The sequence below is a fragment of the Acanthochromis polyacanthus genome, chromosome 9, assembly GCF_021347895.1.
Source record: "Acanthochromis polyacanthus isolate Apoly-LR-REF ecotype Palm Island chromosome 9, KAUST_Apoly_ChrSc, whole genome shotgun sequence".
Classification (NCBI taxonomy): Eukaryota; Metazoa; Chordata; class Actinopteri; family Pomacentridae; genus Acanthochromis; species Acanthochromis polyacanthus.
This window is the reverse complement of record NC_067121.1, coordinates 30,771,782-30,790,545: the sequence shown is the minus strand read 5'-3', so window position 1 is coordinate 30,790,545 and position 18,764 is coordinate 30,771,782. Positions and strand designations below refer to the sequence as shown.

The window sequence follows — 18,764 nt, the reverse complement described above, 5'->3', positions numbered from 1 at the left end:
AGGGTTTTGTTTACTTTCCTTTTCACCTCCAGTTGTTCTGACTCAGACTATCATGTACAGACATTTGAATTGTTGCTTTCACGCCACACCCTCAGTTTTAGGGCGTCCTTTCATTATACTGAACAAAAGCAGTCTGAAGCTCCACAGAAGCAGAAGAGACACTTTCCCACAGTGGATTTCACTCAGTATTTCTGGAATAAAGCTTCAACATGCTGCTGCTCGTCCTGTTCGCTGGATGTTTGGCCTCATGTGCTGCACAGACGAGTGAGTAGAACCCTCAGTTATTAATGGAAATTTTAAAGGAGGTTATGCTTAATGTGAATACTGTATTGTAAATGTGTTGAGTTACAATTTGTGGTGAGTTAACCCGTGTTTAAACTGTGGTCTTTATGTTTCTCCAGCGTCTTCTTCCTTCTCTACAACGGGTATATCGACCATGATGCCTACTACTCTCACAGAGATAAATCCGTCAACAGAAGCCACAACCCGGGCTGGATCAGCAAACAATAGTAGGTGCATTTAATTGCAGAGTAGGGCCCATCTTGAAGTCTAACATGATCTTGATAGTTTTTGAATTCATGCATCTTTTTATCTATTTTGTAGTCGTGGCATTCTTTGACGTAGCTGTTCGCACCAGTCAGGAACCAAGTGAAGAAACACTTGCTCTCATTATGAGCCAGGTAACTCACCAACCTCGTTCACAAAATAAATTTTAAAGAGATTAAAATTCAACTGAGTGCCTGCACATAACAGGTTTATAAAAATGTGTGTCTTTCAGATCCGTCAAACCATCCTGCGGATTCGACCAGGTGCAAACTTCACTCTTACTGTAAAGAACAACACCATAGTCTGAACACTTATAAGTTTCTGTTGAGTATTTTGTTCTGTATCGCTATAAGATGGACTAAAAAATTAGACTACATCAAGTTATGTCTCTTATATTTGCTATGAGATTATTTTCTTTAGTACCGAAATGGTCAAATTTTGCATTGTTTTTTTTGTTTTGTCTTGTGTTTTTTTTTTTTAAAGAGGGCATTGAGACTTTGTAATAACTTTTTCATCACAGAGAGGTGACGGTGCAGAAATATATAGAGCTGGTGAAAATGAATTCAACATGTCTACATCTTAAAGGTGCAATATGTGAATTTTTGAAGATAAATATGGCAGCGAGCAACTATAAGCTCTGAGTGATGACCTTCCCAGCAGCAAATGAAGTCTAACCGTCAGCCCTGAACTTCAGCTGCCCAGTAGGGGTTCTGACAGACAGCAGGGTGTCAGCTGTGACAATATACCGTGTGACAGGAGAATGACTTGGAGCTGCTGTATCCTCCACTATTATATTAAAGCAACGGAAATAAACTTGTGTTTGTAGTTTGTACTAAAGACTCACTTTTACTCACTCTCAGTTTCAGGAGCAGAAATTGCAAAACAGTGAAAGCAGAGCTGCTCAGCAGATAGAAACACAATGTGAAGCTGAGCCCGAGGAGAGAGTCGCACAAAAAGCTGAATGTCAGCCTGATAGCAGAAGAATCTGTTCAAGAGATCCAGTGAACGCAATGCTCCTGGTGGTGAGCTGGAATTGTATTTGCTGCTTAGAGTTTTTAGTTCAGTTTAAAGTAATAAAAGTCAAGAAAATGGAAGATGTCAATTTGAGAGGCGGCGTTAGTAACATGGTTAGCAACATGGACGTAAACAATGTCACTAGTTGGTGGTAATTCTAATTTCATATTTAAAAACGCTCTACGGATTCATAGAATACATTGTACAGCTGTGACTTTCTCTCACACAGTAAAATTGTAGTTCTCCTTCAACTTACTTGAAGTCTGACCTACTTGATATCCACCGCCTCCATGTACTAAAGGCTACAATCAACTATTTTGGATACGGTTTCTTTTATTTTGTGATAATTCATTGATATAATTCACAGTACACCTCTTCAGATAAACACAGCAGCTTTTCAGTGTCCAGACCTCATAATGGAGGTTTTGTCTAAACAATAAATTCCTGAAAGATATTCCTTGACATATGGAAGACATCAAAAAGATACAGAAAAATGTGTTCTTCCATTGTCCTACTTTTGTGAATTATCCAAAACAGCTGCAGAAAAATAGAGGTAACAGAAAAAGGTTTGACACAGTTTTACTGTAATAGTGGCAGCAAAAAGTGAGGAAAAAGATAAAGTCTTACAAACTTAAAAGGACTTCAACGGAGACGAAATTTTTCTTTGAAATGTGGTGTGAATGGTGCCTTTCTAATTAATTCTTCACTTGTTTGAAAAAATGACATTTAAACAAAGAAATGCCAAACGTTTGATTTTGTGTGTCAGAAAATGTGTCTGAGATGTGGAGCTAAAATAAAAACCAGAATCACCTCAAAGGTCAATGTCTTCCTGCAATAATGACGCCGTCAGGCTTTTAAACTATCTTCAGTTGAAGCAGTGACTGCAAACAGTGTGAAATGGATCTCAAAACTCTTCATCTGTACTGAGAAAAACTCAGCTGTATTTTAAACATGAAACTGATACACATACCTTGATGTTCCTTTGGATCAAGTAGCTGTGTCTAATTGATGTAAAAAATAACTTTCTCTATGCATTGCTCTCTTCCTGTACCACGTGATAGCCAATGTTCTACTGGCCTCTTTTTCCACATGACCCATGTACTTCACTTTAAGCCCTCAGCACAGTCTGAGCAGACATTCAGGAGACGTCTGCAGACTCGAACACATCCCGGACACTGAACCTCACTGTTCAACATGGACCTGAGAATCCTGCTTGTAGCTGCAGCTCTGGTTCTGGGGGCCACACTGACCAGCTCCCTGGCTGACCGGACCTCACAATGCAAAGTCAAATGGTACTGTAGATCTTTTTTGAATGTTTGTGTGTGATACTGGTGAAGAATTTAGAGTCTTTATTGCTCTTTTAGTTGGATTCATCGGTGTATGAAGTGTACTGTCTCTTAAAGTGTAAAACTGTGTGATTTGATTTTAACATCCAGCTGCAGCTACATCTGCTCTGAACAGCAGCAGCATGTTATTGGTTAGACACAGAGGATGTTTTATGGTGCTGTTTGGTTGCATGAAACTCTTCCTGGAAAAGCATGAAAAGGTCAAGTGCACATTAGACAGGGTACTTTGAATTCAAAGCTCTGTGCGGTGTAATTTTTCCTGCTTGTTATCTTTGATATGGTGAAACTCACGAGACTCGCATTAGTCATGTCTGTGGGGAGTGTGAGAAAGTTTAAGAGTCTCTTTGCTGATATGAAAAGTTCACCTTTTTGTAATTACATTTGTTTTGCATTTTAAATACTGCATGAGCCTTTATCTGAACTTTAATAAAGCAAACTTGTGTTTCTCTGCACGACAGGTTGTTCGGCATCGCATGCAGCGATGTCCAAGGACAGCTGGTGAACCAGATCAAGGCCTGGCAGATCAGGCAGAGCTGCCTGTATGCAGGAGAGAAGTGCTCGTATGAGGTCAGAAACATCTCATTCATCTCTTTCCAAAAGCAGTATACAATAATGTTATTTTTATACGAGGAATCCATATTGTCACCATAATTTAAATCAGAATGTGAATGCAGGAAGCTTGTGTATGAAATGCACCATAAAAACACTCATGAATCTTTATAATGTTGTTGAAAGCAGATATCATGGTTTATAAATATACTTGTCTTGAAATCCTAACTGTAACTCCTGTAGGTGTGCATGGTGTTGGTAAATTAACAGATCATATCCTCATGAGAACCGAGGGACAAAAAATATCTTTCAGTTGAACTTTTTTTTGTGTATATGATTTCCTTTTCTTTTAAAAAGTAGCATTTAAGCCTCTATTTTTATGTATGACACAGTAAAACAGTAAAACACTGCTGGGTTGTTGTTGTAACTGTTTTTTAATATTCTTACCAGAAATACTTATCTTCTTGTGGTAATACTGCAGCAGTTAAAAAAAAAAAATTTAATTCTCATTTGAAGTGGGACATCATCATAGTTCTGGCCTGACATGACTTGACTGTTGTCTTGAAATACGCTTTAAAAATGATCTGAAACTAGCATTGCAGTGCACAATATGTATCACTGTTTTCATGTTTTCATTACTGATTGACTGAACCCGGTTCCTGTCAGACTGGACTAAGTTTGAAATGTGTTGTCAGCTTGTGTCTTCAGTTCCGTACCTGATCAAAGCCACGCACACGTCTCCGAACACCAAGAAACTGAGCGACCTTCAGTTTCTTCTGGAGCAGTCCACCGTTTGCAAAGTGACTGTAAGTGGGATTTTTCTAGAATAACCGTCTTTAATTTACATCAGTTTTATTTTATATGTTACTTAATTCAAGTGAATGCCAAGTGTAGGTCTTAAACTTTACAGACTTCAAACATGCCAGTCAACATTTTACAGAAATGTATATAAATTACTCAAAGTAACCAGAATGTGAAGTTTTAGCTTTGAATATTTAACTCTTTGTGTGATAAAATAGCTTCAATGCATCTTTGAAACAAGCACACAGGAAGTGTGTGTGTGATGTTGTGACACAGTGAGGAGAAATGTTCATTGAATTAAAGGGGAAAATCAGTAATGTTAATCAGCTTCACTCACTGACTTTGACAAACAGGGAGAAGCTGTGTCTGAATTCACCAACGATCCGGCCGATAACAGCACCAACTACTGCAGCCTGCAGAACCTCATGGACGGTAAATGGTCTCTCTGTTTGGATAATAACTGGGATTTTATCTTCAGACTCTCATCATGCTGTTAACATGAAATATCTGATTGTGTTTGTCTGCGTAGGAAGCAAACTGATTGACGCTGAGGGCTACAAACAGTTCAGCAACAAGTGGATCTGTCCCGGCTTTGATACGGCAAACTGCAGCCTGTCATAGGAGGACACACTGCTGGATCCAAATGTGTTCTAATATGAGGAACAACTAGGAGATCTTTGTGAAAACTAATAAAATTAGTTCTTAATAATGCATTTTTCTTTATTTTTATGTTCACTGTCACCATTTGTTAGTAACTTTTTAAAAATTATTTCACAATTTCTTTTACAAAACAATGAAACTTCCTCAATATTTTCTCCAAAATCAGTTGAAAAACAGTTATGAGGCATAAAATGTTTGTTTCACATTAATGGAATGAAATACTGAAACTGAATAAACCATATTGACATTAATGCACCCTCCCTAGACATTTGAATTGTTGACGTGTTTTTCCAATATACATAACACAGACTACTGTGGCAGACTATCAGCAGGCTCCATTAGGTAGAAATATAGTGAGAGTTTCAGCAAAACAGACTTCAAAAAATATGTCATTTATTATCATTTTCTTCAGTGGCTGAAAGTTACTAAGAGCCTTTTCTCAAGTACTGCACTAAACTGCTGTTAAAAGCTCCAAACAAAACCTATTTTAAGTTATATTTTGCCAGGATCGTCAAGCTTAGGTGTCTTAAAATAAGCCAGACGTTCTAAAAAAAATAGTAGTTTTTCACTCAAAAATAGATTTTTGCTTTCATGTAACCTCCTAATTTAATTTTCAGACAAGAGAAGAATATTTTTTGGTGCCGTAAATGAGGACAACAGGAGGGTTAAGACACCTAAGCTTGACGATCCTGGTAAAATACAGCTTCAACTAAGTTTTCCCAGCTAATTTTAAGATCTCAATATTCTAAATATCACATCTTATTTCAAGAAATCTTACCAAGCCATTTTTCTCTTGTTCTACTGGCAGTTTTTTTCACTTATTTCAAGGTAAAAAGTTCCTTGGAATAAGTTTATTTTTCTTGTTTTGAGAGGGGCATTTTTTCCAGTGCGTATGGAAGAAAGCCGTGTTAAATTTCTAATAGGGGCAACATACGACGTGTTGACAACCGTCTGGGTAGATGAGGACCAATCGTGTCCGCTGTGCTCAGGTACTGCAAGCTTACAGCATATTTTCTCTGGTTGTAGAATTATCTTATCACAAGGCCGGTATACATGGCAGCGTAATCAGGTGCTGAGAAGCTTGGCTGCAGGAACTGAAGAGAGGAGAAAGCAGGTGAATTCTGGAGGTTCTAGCAAGGAGAGGTTAGTTGTGAAATTTGTTCGAGAGATGGAGAAGGATAAGGGCCTTAAGTCAGGAAGGAGGCAGGGGCATGGCCGCCTGGTAGGAGCTTGTGATTGGGAAATGCATGTAGATTTAGGAGGAAAGCTTGTTGTTCCCCAAGAAACAGTGTGTATTAATCTTAGTCCAGATGTTGTTTTAAGGTCTGTGAAGGACAAGACAGAGCATTTCATTGAGAGTCCCGTGGGATAATTCAGTGGAGGCAGCTTATGAGAGGAAGAAGGCTAGATATGCAGATTTAAAGACAGAAGCTGGGCAGAAGGGATGGAGAACCAGAGCTCGCCCAGTTGAAGTGGGGTGTAGGGGCTTTGTTGCTGGGTCAGCTTTTTCACTTTTGAGAGAGTTCGGAGTGCAGGGGCAGAGTCTGAGGAAGATGGCATCATGGCAGATGTGGCTGAGATCTAGTCAGAGGATGTGGATTAGCAGAAATGATAATCGTTGGGGGGTGAGGGAGAACTTTCCCCGCCTTCTTTTTTTCTCTCCCAATCGGCAGAGATCCAGGAAGAGGAAGACGAGATAAGGTGGGGGCGTGGCCTGTTAGAGCCTCTCTGGGACCATGCCGTCATCTCAGGTGAGTCTGTGGTGTCAGGTAGTGGCGGTGTCTTTGTTTTTTTTTTGTTTTTGTTTTTTCTTGTTAGATAGCATTAGCAATGAGTTAGCAACTGGTATTTGCATCTTAGAGAAAGTCTGCTTGTATTTTTTCTGTCTGTGGTGAGCTTGGCTGGAGTAGTGATGTATTTTAGCAATTAGCGATGAGCATGCAGCACTGGCAAGTTTGGTGAGCTGACTTGTATAGTTTCTTTGTCAGTGGTAAGTTTGCTTTGGACATGGTGCTAGTCTTGCAGCTAGCATTAGCGTTTAGAGGGATTTGGAGAGTCTTTTTGTGTAGTTTCTTTGTCATTTTTTTTTTAGCAGTTGACACTAGGTATCAGCATCTTGTACTAGCTAACTGGTAGCATCAGCACTGGTCACTACCTGGAGCATCTCCTAAATCGGCCTGTGTCAGTTGAACGTGGCAGTGCTGTTTGGATTATGTAGCAGCAGTGTGAATTGGCACTAGAGGGGGTGAATCTGGGATGCCAGAGTTCACCACCTAGCCTCCTAGAGGATTTGTGAGACTAAACAGGTGAAACACCGTTGAACGGAGGTTTCCATGTGATGACCCCCAGAGATGTGTTAGGAACCACTGCTCACTGGTGTGTATAATGGTGGTTCAGGGATCCTTGGTCCTTCATTGAGTGTGCATCCTTTTTGTTTGGAGCACAAAGTGTCTTGTGTTTAAACTAACTTTGACCAGTGACTATAAAAGACCTTAAAATGCAATTTTATTCAAATGACACTGAAATATCCATAAGTCCACCATTTCATTGTAAAAATCTAATTCCAGACACATCTGGATGGTCCAACAACATGATCCTGTCCGCCAAAATAACCTACTTCTCTACGCCCTTAAAGACTTGGACATCTTTCTACAGGGAGGTTGAGATTCTTAACTACTCTGTGACTCATTACTGTCTTGTAATTTCTGGTCCACCTGTTCATTATCATTCCTATATAGTGGGTACTTGGTTGTTTAATTACATTAATTCTGTTGTAGAGATGCTGTGTGTTGGAACAACAAATACAGAACACGTTCACAAATAATACACAAATACAGTTTGATGCAAAAAAAATCTTTGCAGTTTAATCAAATACAAAACGGTAACGAAACAAAGTGTGTTTACAACAGAGAAAGTTCAATTTCATGCCAGCTAAAGAGGGTTTCATATGAAAATATAACTTTTTAAAAGGAGAAACAAAGCACACATTGGTCAAGAAGGCCAGAAGTTACAAGTGTAAATCCAGTGTGTTTGACTGAACCTGACATGTGTAAAAAGAAAACCAAAAAAAACAAAGGCACATTTCATTTTGAGGGCTGCTTGGTGGTTAGCACCGTCGCCTTTCAGCTAGAAGATCCCAAATTCTCACCCTGACCCTGGGATCTTTCTGCAAGGTGTTTGCTTGTTCTCCATGTGCATGTGGGGGTTTTCTCTGGGTTCTACGCTTCCTCCCACCTGCAGTTAATTGATAATTCTAAAGTGTGTGCAGGTGTGAATGTGAGTGTGATTGTTTCTCTATATGTAGCCCTGTGATAGACAAAGTCAGCTGAGATAGACTCCAGCCCCTCATGACTCTAGTGAGGATTCAGCTGTGAATAGATAATGGATGGATGGATTTCATTTTTGAAAAGTATTAAGCTGGTAAAGTGCTCAGACTCAGAGTTGCTTTCAATGCAATGAAACAATCTCATAATTTAAATGCTGTCAATCTATAGTTTTCGGAAAATAAATGCTAAAGGTCAAAACTGTATGTATGTGACATAAAAAGTGAAGCACTGGGAAGTCTCAGTCCAACTCTCTCCGACTGCGGGTTACAAATGCACCAATAGTTTGCTTCTGTACTCATGTAGTTCTCCTGTAGATGGAGCAGTTGAGGTTAGTTTGAGTTGAACTGGTCTGACAGCTGCTTGCTAAAGGCAAATGAGGATTTTCATACCAGGATACAGGGAGTGTTTGACTTCCAAGAACCTGCTCTGACATACAAAAAAAACATCTGCACGGCTCAGAGCCTGCAGACAAACTGCTCAGATCAGTCAGATAAGTGCAACGTAACACCTGAGGGTTTAAAGGTTGATTAATTTAAAGTGGTCAAAGTAAATACACTCAGTGTGAATGCAAAGGTTTAGATAATATGCAAACTCAGTGAAACAACAATAACTTTAACAGCATCAGCTTAACATTGACCATTTTCATTTGGACAACTGTTCACATATGAACATGTAAAAATGTCCCTGGATAAATAATTACATTCAACATGCTTCCTCAAACTTAAGGTTGTCATAAGATTTAATTAAAAAACAAAACAATATGGCCACTCATAAATAAATTGTGACCTGCAGCTACAGGTTTTGTAAATAGTTCCATTCAAATCCTCATAGAAGATAATCGTCTGTAGAAAAGTGTACACTGGAGAGAGCCACAGTTCATCTGCTCCTTCCTGGTGAGTCATTTGACACGTCGGCCTTTTTTGAACTTGACATGGCACAAGTGATCCTCACAAATGTTGTGAGATTTGCCGAAGGCCATGTTCTCCAGGACCGAGGCCTCAGCTCAGACTCAGTCCGTCTGCAGCTCACTGAGTTTTACTTCCTGCTTCTGTTTCCTCCTCGACGTCAAACTCCGTCAGGCAGCAGTAGAGCAACATCTGGGTGTATCTGGTGGCAGCAGCTGGAAGAGGAACAGAGGTGGAAGGAAGGAAGGTCAGTTTCTGCTGACTGATTATCCAACATGATTAGTAATGTGTTTTGAAACTGATCTAAATCATGTGGTGCAGATATTTGGCAATCTGGGTAAAAAAAAAAAAGCTGCGTAATAAACAAAGAAATCAAAAGCTTTGTTAAATGATCTCAAATCAAGCCAGTAAGGAACAGACGATTACATTCTAAAAAAAATGAAAACAAGCTTACAGAAATATGAAAGTATCTTTGCTGTTTGAGTCTGAGCCTTACAGTTTAGTTTGCGTATGAATTTGGGCCTCCTCTCCTCAGGCAGATAGATGGCGACATAATAAACTGGGATCCCAGACAGCGCGATGCCGATTCCTATTAGAGAATTAATGGTGTCTCCGTAAAGAGGGACGATCACCAGGAACAGGCTGCACAGGCAGTAGATGAAGGGGAAGAACAAGGTCAGCTGTGGAGACGAAAAGACAAACGTGGTTAAATGTACACGTTTACATTCAGAATAATGGTGCAAGCCACAACCAGACTGTCTCCTGAGGCTGATCATTTAGAGCACATGGAAATACCTTCTTTATTTCTTTGTTTAAAGGTGGAGTCTGTGATTCTGAAGAAAGATGCTAGTTTGTGTATTTAGATTGTTAGGTGTCAGATTTATCCTCCCTCCTGCCCCCCTTTTCCTTTGAAAAACATGATGTTGTATGAATCAGTCTGAACCACTTTGTTCCGTATTTACAGATCCAGGGCATAGACTGTATATAAAGATGGACGTAGCATCTGGCTCCAAAATTGAAGCCAACCCGGAAGTGTCAAAAACTTGCAATATCACGCCGTCCACTAGGGTTGGCTCCAAAAAGCTTTTGCTCCATAGACCCCAATTCATTTTTGGAAAAAATAAAATTTGATAGACTGATTTTCTACAGCTCAGGATTTTTTTTCCTGTTAGTTTTCATGGTCAAAATGAGAGATCAGGTGACCGATCTTAAAATAAATTAATACTGAATTTTAAATAAATCGTTAAAGTTGGTGGAGCCAGGGGGCGTGGCTATACTGGATAGACAGCAACAGAAGCCTCTGTGGTAAAATGTGGGCGGGATAAGAGAGTCCTCAGCCAATCCTGCCCCTAGTTGCTCTCCGGTCCAGTCTGTTTGATGACGCTTTTTACGTCACTGGCTCCAAAAAATCCAAAACGGCGACCAGGAAGTAGCAAAATCCGGGCTTCATTTTCTCGGCATTGAAACCAACGGGTGACGTCACGGTTAGTTCACGCCTGATCCAGGGCTGTGTATGAACGCTACTCTTTTCTTTTCAGTGCACAGCAGTCAAAGAAGTATTCGGATACTTTATGTATCATTACAGCAAGTAAAAATACTGCATTACAAGTTAAAGTCCTGCATGAAAAATCCCACTTAAGTAGCAAGTATCAGCAAATGTAGTTAAAGTCCTTGTTTGGTCCCTCTGACTGATCATTAGATTATTAGTGAAGTCATCGGTGTGTCAACAGCATGTTACTGTGGAGCTGCTGCTGGTTTGAATTACTTTATATCCAGTTTTATACACAGGGACAGCAGATAAATCTGCAGGACAAATACGTTTTCAGTTCTTGTATTTTTCCTCTAATCTTTGAGGGAGGCTTTGGATCATTTGGTGAAACGAAACCATGTAAGAAGTTTAGATGGGAAAAAAATACTGGAATTATTGCCAAGTCAGACATCTGAAATGTGTTCTTGATTGCAGTGATTTTTGTAAGAAGCCAAGAAAGGTTGGAAAACACTGGTTTGAACTTCAACAATGTGTTGCATTGTCAAAGCTTGCTATAATATCCATTGTGTAAAATCTTCATCTTAAAAGTGAATAAAATGTTAAATAAATGTAGCTGAATGGAAGAATAATAAATAAGTATAGTGTATGAGTATACAGTAACATGAAATGGAAATACCCAAGTACAAAATAAATAATAACAGTATACATGTAAATATATTGCAGATATGATTGATACGGATGATTGATAATCTGCATGTAAATATATGGATGTCTGTGGTGAAAAAACACACCTTGACAGGTCTGTGTCTGTCCGGCTGGGTGATGCGCAGGTAGATGAGTCCGGCCACAGACAGACCAACATAGAGCCAGTAACTGAAGCTGAAATAGTTGATGAGCTGAAACACGTCCTCCACACACAGGAAGATCAGGCCCATTAATCCCTGCAGCCACACAGCACAAAGAGGACAGAATCACTTAAACAGAACCTGCATCGTGACGGCTTGTAGACATGTTTTTGGGTCTTTGAAGCAGCACAGATGTGAATATGTGGGATACGTCTGCGGTTGTTTGTTTCTTACGTTGAAAAGCAGTGCAGGTACGGGCGTGTAGCGCTCCAGGTGGATCAGACTCAGACTGTTGGGGAGGTGACCTTCTCTGGCTCCAACAAAAAACAGCCTTCATGAGCAGAAAAGTGGAAGATTAGTGAAAAATTACTCTCAGTATGAGCTCAACGTCAGCAACTGTTTTGTTATTACCGTGATGCAGCGATGACAGAAGCATTGAGTCCCCCATAGCAGGACATGGCCACTGAAACAGGGATGATCCAGTTGAAGGGACCCAAGACTGCATTTCCAAATGTCTGCGGGGTTTATTACAAAGATATGTTTTCAGCAGAGCTTCACTAGTGCCTCATACTGTTACACTGGCATCATGCAAACTGCTTTTGCTTCAATTTCAGCAGTCTTGTTTTCATGTCACGTCTTGGGTCAACCGTTTCTAAGTAGAACAGGCCTAAGTTTAGCAGCAGAGTAAATCATCTCTCTCTCAGGTGACTATTTGTGTCTTACCACAGCAACAGCGTCGCTGGACAGCAGAGAAGGCATGTCTAAAACCACATAATACGCCACGTTGGTCAGCAGGTAGATGATGGCCACCATGGGCATGGAGACGGCGATGGCCAGGGGTAGATTTCTACAACAACATCCACACAGATCAGTCAGGGACTCAATGAAAAATGGCAACAAACACTTTAAATTTAGGCACTTTAAAAACAGACTCTTTAACTATCTACACTTTATGACAGGCTTTGCCTAGAAAGCACTTTACTAAAATAGCAGCATTTTAGGGTAGGCTTAACCTGATCAGTATTAAATTGTTGTTGTCTTTGTTTTCCTATATTGTTTTTTTATAAGTCTGTGTCCCTGTACGATTTCATTTATGTGTGAGACAACAGATGGTGGTTAGCCTTGTGCTAAATCCAGCGTAGTTACTGCAACCTTGTGTACACTATTATGAGATTGTATGTTCATTAATATACACTGTCCCATCCAAATAAAAATACAAAAAGAACTTATAGAAGATTCCTGTTGCTCAATTTGAAATTCCAGCCTCCATACTCCATTTTCCCTTTCTTCAGACACACATTTTACATGTGGCTTGGACAAAAACAGCTCAAGAGATGTTTCAGCATTTAATTTCAACATGAAAAAATCTCCAAAAACATCTTTAAAAATGATGGAATATTGCAAAAACTCAACAAAATAACAACAAAAAACCCCAGTAGAAATAAGGCAGATATCAGCAAAATATTAAAACAGTAATTTTACAGTTGATTTTCATGTATTTTTTTAATGTTGGCATGCCAATTAATACTTCTTTTCTAAAGTTGTGTCAAACCTACACTAATGTATATTCCATCTACCTTGGGACAAGCTGCAAACACGAAAGTAACTTGTTGTGACCTTTAAAGTTACTCTAGACTTTATTTTGAATCATGTTTCTGTCCTCCTGATGACCTAAATCCATTTGCTGTCTTATATCTCAGTTTTTGGTCTCCACCACCTTCTCAACCCAATTTCTGCCTCTTTAGCTACTAAATGCTAACATGCTAGTTCACCAGTGCACTGTTCGATAATGGACAGTTAGTTGTCTTGTTTTTTGTTTGCTGTAAACAGTTGCTGGAAACAGAAAAACTAAAAAACGTTAGCTAAAAGGAGTTTATAAAGGTGATGTTTTCTGTTTCTGTTTTTGCCTATGCACAGCCTTTTGAGCCATTTTTGTTACAAAAGTGTTTATCTTAGCAGCTTTAAATGAAGCGTATATTAATATATGATTCAAACTGAGAACATTTCGGAAAAACATTTGTTGTTTATTCGTGTTTTTGTACAATTTCCAAGTACCCATTTTCAGCACCTGTGTTCAATCTTCTCAGTGGCATGTCAGTCATAAACTTATCCAATCAGTGAGCCAAATGGAGGAAGTAAAATCAGGTCAAACACATGCCTGAGAGTGTTTTCATGTCTGTGTGGGTCACCTCTCTGGATTCTGGATCTCCTCCGTGACAAAGTTGAGAGTATCCCAGCCAGAGTAGGAGAACAGGGCCGAGTAAAGGGCCAAAGCTACAGCTCCAGGGTCTGTGGAGGAGCCTTCGAATGGACTCTCAAAGTTCTTTGTTTGTCCTGCGTGAAGAGAAATGCAAAGCATGTGATGCATGCTTTCTCTCATGAGTTCTTCTTTCATTTTCACTCACCAATAGACATTTTCAGGATTCCCACAATGATTATGAGGAAGAGCGCCATGAGTTTGGTGTAAGTGAAGATGTCCTGGACCAGAGTGCCCCACTTCACATAGGCACAGTTAATGAAGATGAGTATACCTGGAGAAAACAAAGCAATAAATAAGCCATCCTCACAACTAAGATGCAGAATTATACAAACAGGGACTAACAGAGCTTCTGGAGCAGCTTCTGCTTTTGTGTTGGGTTGAATTTGCACAGCAGGCAATGAGAAATACTTCAGGATGCGACGCTGAATTCATTTTTTAACAACTGAATTTTAGGAGCTAACGGACTTGTCTTTGTGTCACATTCAGTATGAGGGCATAGAAACTCATGACTCTCTCACCTAAATACCACTTCTGCTGGCTGCAGACTTCGTAGCACAAAGCCAGACCATAAACCACAGCGGTATTTTACAGGACTGACAGTCTAACGCTAGCTGATGTCAATTCCTCTAAAGGTTATTGAGTTTGGTACTCAGAGACATGGGCAATGTGTCAGTGAATGTGCCACTTCATCTTTTGTTCTGACTAATGTCTTGCTGTACACGGAGCACTAATACTCAACTCTAAAGAATATTTAGTCAGTTGGATTTAATGTGACTACCAGAGGGAGAGTTAACGTGTTGGTTCTGGGTTGGGTTTTCTTTAGCAGTATTTTAATAAGGCTCTGATGGTGATTTAGGAGAGCAAGCAGAGATGCTACCATCAGAGGGGAAAATTACAAGCAGTAACAGTGGATTAAATACACTGTAAAAAAAAAAAAAACCTGTCAGTAAAGATGCCAGAAAAAACATGTCAAAAAGTGGTGGAATACTGCAAAGACAGCTTTAAAAAAAAAAAAAATGAGAAAAGAAGCCAAATATCTGTAAAATATCAAAACTGTAATTTTAAGGTCGCACATTATGAAAGAACAAATAGCTATTTGTGTAAAAACACTGATTTTTGATGTGAATATTAGTCACAGTTTATACAACTTTTTTTATTTTATTTTTTCCATTCAACATGTAAATTTATATTTTTTTTCTATGACTACTAGATATTGTGTGTAATTTAACATAACTGGGGAAATTTTGCTATTTAACAGATTTTTTCCTGTTTTGATATATTAGAGATGACTAGTAAAATCACAGAAAAATGCATTAATTGCATATTAAACATAAAAAAGCATAAACTGTGAACAATGTCCACATCACAACAGATTTTTTTTTAATAATACGGACTTGTTTTTTTTTTACAACATTTGACTGTAAAATTACACTATTTTCAACTCATTTTAAATTGCCAAAAAAATGTAATTTCATTATTTTACAGATATTTGTCTTTATTATAACTAATTTAACATTTTTTTGTTACTGAATTTTATTGTTTTTTAACATATTTTTTCTCTGACCCTTGCCGCCAGATATTTAGTTTTTTTTCACAGATTGTAATTTTATTTTATTTGTTGTACAGTGTAGGAAGTAGTAAATCGAAGCTTTCATGCTTGTATCTTTCGACAACAATCTGCAGCGGCCCAGATTTTAAACCGTCCTTGTCATGTATGCATATTTACAGCTAAAAACATCAACCCGGACTTGAAATATTGATGCAATTTCTACATCATATCTTATTCACGGACTAATTCTTGTAGTCTGTTATTCTGGGTAATGCTCAGCTTCAGTTCACACACTCACTCACACACACACAGCAGGGTTTCTTACAGAGGCAGGCTGCAGCTAAGAGGCGGATCGCGTCGTACGGCGGCTGGCAGGTGGGGTAGAAAGCCTCCAGTAGATAGTTGGCAAAGGTGATGGAAATCGCCGCCTGGCTGGCTGGCTCTATCAGCAGGATGGACGTCCACAGGCGGATGAAAGCCAGGAAGCCTCCGAACGACTCCAGGATGTAGGCGTAGCTGGCTCCAGACTTGGTGATGGTGGTTCCCAGCTCTGCGTAGCACAGAGCTCCAAACACTGAGAAGATGCCTCCAAGAGCCCAGATGAGCAGCGACAGGCCGAAAGAGCCGCTGTGCATGAGGACGCCTTTCGGTGAAACAAAAATCCCGGAGCCAATCATGTTGCCCACGATGAGGCAGATCCCATTGATGAGGGAAATCTCCCTCTTCATCTGCATTTTCTCCACTTTGCCACCATTTGGGGCCTTTAAGTCCTCCTCAGATGGAGCTTGTGAACTCGGACATATTGTCTGTGACATGACCCCAATCTTCTGACTCAGGTCTCCCATGGGTCCAGCAGTGCTGATGTGGAGACGACAGGGCAGAAATTTAACATCACAACACCCTCACATTTATATTACTGACCTAGAACTTTTCTCCTTTTATATCAACAAGTCCAAAGTGAAGAATAAAAGCTGAACAACACTCAGTTAAAGTTGAAGTCCACAATTCAACAAGAGGTCAGTCACGGATCTGACTGTATCTTCTCCATGGTCCACTGCCTGTGTCTAAAGTGTACAAAGTCATTTCTGATCCCCAGAACAAGTGTCTACAAAGGACAAAAAGTGAACTTAACCTGTTTTCAAGAAGATCAATATGTCCGTCTGTCCCTATTAACATGTAGAATCACTCTTCTTCTCTGAACTCTGTCAGACATCAGTGAGATCCCATCTGAGAGGTAGCAACAGTCGGTCGATGTTGCAATCCCTGCAGGCCAGCACGAACCGCAGCGGGTGTTTTTCCAGCACCAGGCGAACCGCATTCTCATGTTCCCCCCCCGTGCTATTTTCAGAGCCAAGCAGACCTCGTTCCTGCCCCCAGTTAGCCTTCAGCGCCCTTAGAGCCCATATACAGGACACAGTTAGCAGATTGTTTGATGGAAAATGCACCGAGATGTGCGCTGTCATCAGGCACAGCTTCATTCACGGAGACTGCTGCAGCTGTCACTATCCATCAGTCGCTCTGACAGGTTGTTATGAACGTTATGAGACAATGGACCCACGGGCTCCGACACGCAGAAGCTCCGAGCTGCTGGCTAGACACAGGTTGTTTTTCATCTGCGGTTGTTTTGTGTCGTTAAGAGGTCATTTTGCGGCTCTTCGTGGTTGTTTTGTGTGTTTTTATGGTCTTCTGAGGTTTTTTTTTTTATTATTGCTTCTTGGTCATCTTCCAGCTCTTTAAGGCAGTTTAATAGCCTAGCCGCGCTAGACAACCCACGGCAACGAATTTAATTCTCTGCCAGGGAGGGTCTAGTTACCCTCCATAAGGCTCGAGGCTGGATTCTCCTAAAACTGGCCGGACCAATCACCATGAAGTGTAGAGTCAGAAGGCGGGCGTAACGAAGTGACGACAGAGGCGTGACAATTCTGACAGAAACAACAGGCGCACAATAAACAGTTATCTTTCGACTCGGCTTTGGCCACAGCCCTTAAAGATTTGAAGCTAAAATTCAACTTGAAAGATAAACAAAAGACGGCACTGAAGTGTTTCATTGAGAAGAAAAACGTATTTGGACTTATGCCGACGGGATATGGCAAATCCTTAATATACCAGTTGGCTCCGCGGCTCCGCTGGTTGGGAAGCTAATGGGACTTAGCCACAATCCGCCGGTGCTCTCGGAACTACGTCAGCCTATTCGTTGCGTTGATTGGTTGTATACCTCCCCAATTGCTGCAGAGGGATTTGATAGACAACCTTTTAGCCCGCCTCCCTCCCTGTCGAGCTTCCCTAGACCCTTGTGCCGTCAGAAACATGGGTGTAGCATGGCTAGGCTAGCAGTTTGATACACAGAGATTAGTTTTTTGGGGTTTAGTCATTGAGTGACTTGTGCCGAGTCAAGTCAGGTGTGTTTGTTCAGTTCAAATATAAAAATATTTAGTCTTTTTGTGGTTGTTTTGCATCTTTAAGATATCATGTTTTGGCTCTCAGTATTTGTTTGAGTCTCTTTATGGTCTTCTGAGGTCTGTTTTTTTATTGCTTGGTGACCATCTTCAATCTCTTTAAGTGATTTTTTTTTTTTTGCTGGTTGAGCTGTTGTAGGTGAGCTGGTGTGCTCAATCTGCAATGACTGTCAAAGGAATTTTGTAGATCTACACATTCTAGAAAAAGCAATAATGCAGAGTCACTTCTAAGCCATTAAAAAGCAGGAATGGGTTATTTTCATGCAACATTGATGCACGAAGATGAGTTTTTAGGGGGTTCGTCAATGATTTTAACCCTTTAAGCTTCAGTCAATTCCAGCCGTTTTCAGTCCAAAAAATCGCTAATATTCTATTTTTAAATAAAAAGAAATGACGAAAAATACAGGGAATATTGGACGCACATCGCGAGGTACATTTCCTTGAAAACGACCGATTCGTGGATTTTATACCGACTTCAGGACATGTTTTGGACAAAATAGTTTACTGGCTTGTGTCATCTGGATGTAAAAGGTTGGATTATGGCCGTGTTTTGTGGAATCTTTTTTTCTGTGTGTAATAATGAACCCGGAAATGTGAGTCGCGCTGTGTACGTTGAAGCCGTGTATAGAGAACGGATGGATGAATATTTGTTTTTGTCGGACAAATGTGTTTTTCTCACCCGCTGTGGTAATCACATCTGAAAGTGGTTTATACCGGCGGATTCATGAGAATCTAAGCTTTCCATCGGCGTATAGTGTTTGTATAATCGCGTTTGCAGCCGTCGGACATTCTTGAAATTCCTATGCAAATTAGTAGGTGTACCGCCGGTGGTACACCTACTACGCACTGAAGCGTAAAGGGTTAAGGACTGTTGTCAGTTGTGCCAAGCCAACTATATTTCAATAGCCTAAATTTAAATTTAACACATACCGGGCTTTGCAAAAGTTCTGTTACACGGTTTCATGATCTTTAGAGATGTTTACATGAAGATCTTTCAGGTCTTCATCATTCTTGAGCC

General features: G+C 40.0%; 2 protein-coding genes across 2 annotated transcripts; one reads left to right on the top strand and one right to left on the bottom strand.

Moving 5' to 3' along the window:
• Window positions 1-62: 62 nt before the first annotated feature.
• wu:fc46h12 (uncharacterized protein LOC568958 homolog) lies at window positions 63-5,167 on the top strand. The gene is made up of 8 exons (XM_051953618.1): window positions 63-264; window positions 402-509; window positions 604-680; window positions 779-2,852; window positions 3,365-3,473; window positions 4,151-4,261; window positions 4,610-4,688; window positions 4,786-5,167. Exons 4-8 carry the CDS (start codon window positions 2,755-2,757, stop codon window positions 4,875-4,877), a joined length of 489 nt encoding a protein of 162 aa, XP_051809578.1. The 5' UTR covers window positions 63-264; window positions 402-509; window positions 604-680; window positions 779-2,754; the 3' UTR covers window positions 4,878-5,167.
• Window positions 5,168-7,759: 2,592 nt separating this feature from the next.
• LOC110964680 (Y+L amino acid transporter 2) lies at window positions 7,760-16,526 on the bottom strand. Its single transcript, XM_022213477.2, has 9 exons — window positions 15,616-16,526; window positions 13,887-14,012; window positions 13,671-13,815; window positions 12,205-12,328; window positions 11,893-11,996; window positions 11,716-11,812; window positions 11,428-11,577; window positions 9,644-9,827; window positions 7,760-9,362 (listed from the first exon to the last, which is right to left on the bottom strand). The coding sequence occupies exons 1-9, from the start codon at window positions 16,133-16,135 to the stop codon at window positions 9,268-9,270; spliced, it is 1,545 nt and encodes a 514-aa protein (XP_022069169.2). The 5' UTR covers window positions 16,136-16,526; the 3' UTR covers window positions 7,760-9,267.
• Between the last annotated feature and the right edge of the window lie 2,238 nt (window positions 16,527-18,764).